The sequence below is a fragment of the Danio rerio genome, chromosome 10 (assembly GCF_052040795.2).
Source record: "Danio rerio strain M-AB ecotype USA chromosome 10, GRCz13ab, whole genome shotgun sequence".
NCBI classification, from domain to species: Eukaryota; Metazoa; Chordata; class Actinopteri; order Cypriniformes; family Danionidae; genus Danio; species Danio rerio.
Genome location: NC_141030.1, coordinates 44,333,033 through 44,335,501, shown reverse-complemented (window position 1 = coordinate 44,335,501; position 2,469 = coordinate 44,333,033). Strand labels below are relative to the sequence as shown.

General features: G+C 33.6%; 1 protein-coding gene across 1 annotated transcript; it reads left to right on the top strand.

The window, feature by feature from the left end:
• Window positions 1-470: 470 nt before the first annotated feature.
• Window positions 471-1,860, top strand: taar20o (trace amine associated receptor 20o). Its single transcript, XM_087271484.1, has one exon. The coding sequence runs from the start codon at window positions 485-487 to the stop codon at window positions 1,535-1,537; it is 1,053 nt and encodes a 350-aa protein (XP_087127610.1). The 5' UTR covers window positions 471-484; the 3' UTR covers window positions 1,538-1,860.
• The last annotated feature ends 609 nt before the right edge of the window (window positions 1,861-2,469 follow it).

The following is a 2,469-nucleotide window of genomic DNA, read 5'->3' as shown; positions in this document are numbered from 1 at the left end:
TTCCAACACAATACACAGCTATAAATGAGGACACTTTAAACACAACTGGAGTCTCAGTAAAGACATTTTTTGTGTGACTCATTCTGGTGTTGTGATCAAACTGTAGCTTCTGCTAGCCTGCAGATATAATATATATTTTAACAAACTATACCAAATTTGTCCTTTAAATAACAATTTTATTAATACACCATTCCAAAATGAAACCACATATGTAAAAATAGTAAACCATGACAAAAACAGCACACTTTTGAGCTGACCTGCACTTGTGACAGAATCAGAAAATTGTAACCTGTATTTTTTATATATATATATATATATATATATATATATATATATATATATATATATATATATATATATATATATATTGTTTTTCATACATTCTGATCAATCGAGATAGAGAGAGAAAATCATACTTTTGGTAAAAAATTACATCAGAGTGGGCGGTAGATGGGTTGGTCGGTCTGATCCAGACACTGTATAAATGAAAGAACAAAAAGGAGAGCAGAGCAAACTCCTAACAGGAGGAGACTCACTCATGGCCTATGAGACAGAGGATCAGGAGACTCAATACTGCTTTCCTGACATCAACTCATCATGTGTCAAGGAAAAACACTCCAGACATGGATACATCACCACATATTTGTTTGTGTCATTGCTGTCAGCATGGACTGTGTTTCTGAACCTGCTGGTGATCATCTCCATCTCTCACTTCAAGAAGCTCCACACTCCAACCAACATGATTATTCTCTCTTTGGCTGTAACTGATCTGCTTGTTGGACTAGTCATGCCCGTGGAGGCCATCAGACTGATTGAGACTTGTTGGTACTTTGGAGACACTTTCTGTGGACTCTATATATTTTTTGTGTCATTACTTCTTTCAGCATCTCTTGGTAATTTAGTTTTAATTGCTGTTGATCGTTATGTGGCTGTGTGTCACCCTTTACTGTATCCACAGAAAATAACCATCACGAAAACATTAATGAGTATCTGTCTGAGCTGGGCTGGTTTAACAGCTTATATCATTACCCTTGTAATTAACAATAGCTATTTTGACTCTTCACATAGAACAGATGTGTGTTATGGACAGTGTTTATACATGATAAGTTATAGTTGGATACTCACTGAACTGTTTATGTCTTTTATTTTTCCCTGTGTTCTGATCATCACTTTATATCTGAGGATTTTCTATGTTGTTCATCAGCAAGTGAAGGTTATAAACTCTTTGATGAAGGGTGGTAAATGTGTAACGGAGGGTTCAGTGAAGAGGAAATCTGAGAGTAAAGCTGCTCTGACTTTAGGAATCATTGTGTCAGTGTATCTGCTTTGCTGGATTCCATATTTTATCTATTCTTTAACTGTAAACTCTTCCACAACTATAAATGGTTTATTATTTGCCGTGTTTGCTAACTCAGGTCTGAATCCTCTGGTTTATGCTTTATTTTACCCCTGGTTTAAGAAGACAGCTAAACTCATCTTAACTCTGAAAATAGTTCATTCTGCATCTTCTCTGATCAATATTTTTACAGAACATTAATTACTGTAACTATGGCTGAGGAGATTTTTAATTCATTTAATTTTTAATTCCTCATTGAACACGTCCAGCTGTTTTGTGTTTATAGCACTCCACATGTATTTCTTACAGGATAAAATACGAAGAAAAGCCTCTGTTGAGTACTGACTCAGAATACTTGACCACTATGTAACATTATTGCTCTGACAACTCACCAGTTTCATATTAAGACTGTTTACACACTTCTTTTCTTTTAAAAATAAATAAATCTGCAGTGGTTATATGTGGCACCCTGTGACCTTTGATTACACTTGAAAGCAGAAAGCTCTGTCCTGTTTCAACATACTGTGATGGTGGAGGGTGGTAGATGGGGTGCTGTGATGAGAAACCTTGGTTCGCCATGAGGGTTTGTTGGATTAGTTTCAATAATCTGTGGTCTCATTCAGTCATATATATATATATATATATATATATATATATATATATATATATATATATATATATATATATATATATATATATATATATATATATATAATTAATATCAATCAGTTTTTACAGTATTCATACAGTATTTTCTAACCCAATTGTTCATTATATGACACATATTTGCACTTTACAACAATAGATTGTATGCTAAAATGATCATATTGTATGATAAAGTGAATCAAAAAACTAACAAATTAAATTACACAATTATGACACAAGATGTACATCAGATTACATCAGATGTAAGATAAAAATTGTTTCTAATTTTTATGTGTTGTTTGCAATAAGCAAGAAGGACTCCATCCAGGATTTTTTAAATAAGGCTTATAAGACTGCAGATCAAGATTAGGGCAACTTCTGAGTCAAAAACATCAGACTGGCATCAAACTGAAACAGGAATCATAACTGGGTGTTCAAGTTCAGTTATCCTCTTTGCCCTGGCAATGAACGTAGTGTTTAAGTCAGCT

Coding starts and splice junctions, on each gene's coding strand:
- taar20o (XM_087271484.1), top strand. CDS start 485: ATGAAAGAACAAAAAGGAGAGCAGAGCAAACTCCTAACAGGAGGAGAC.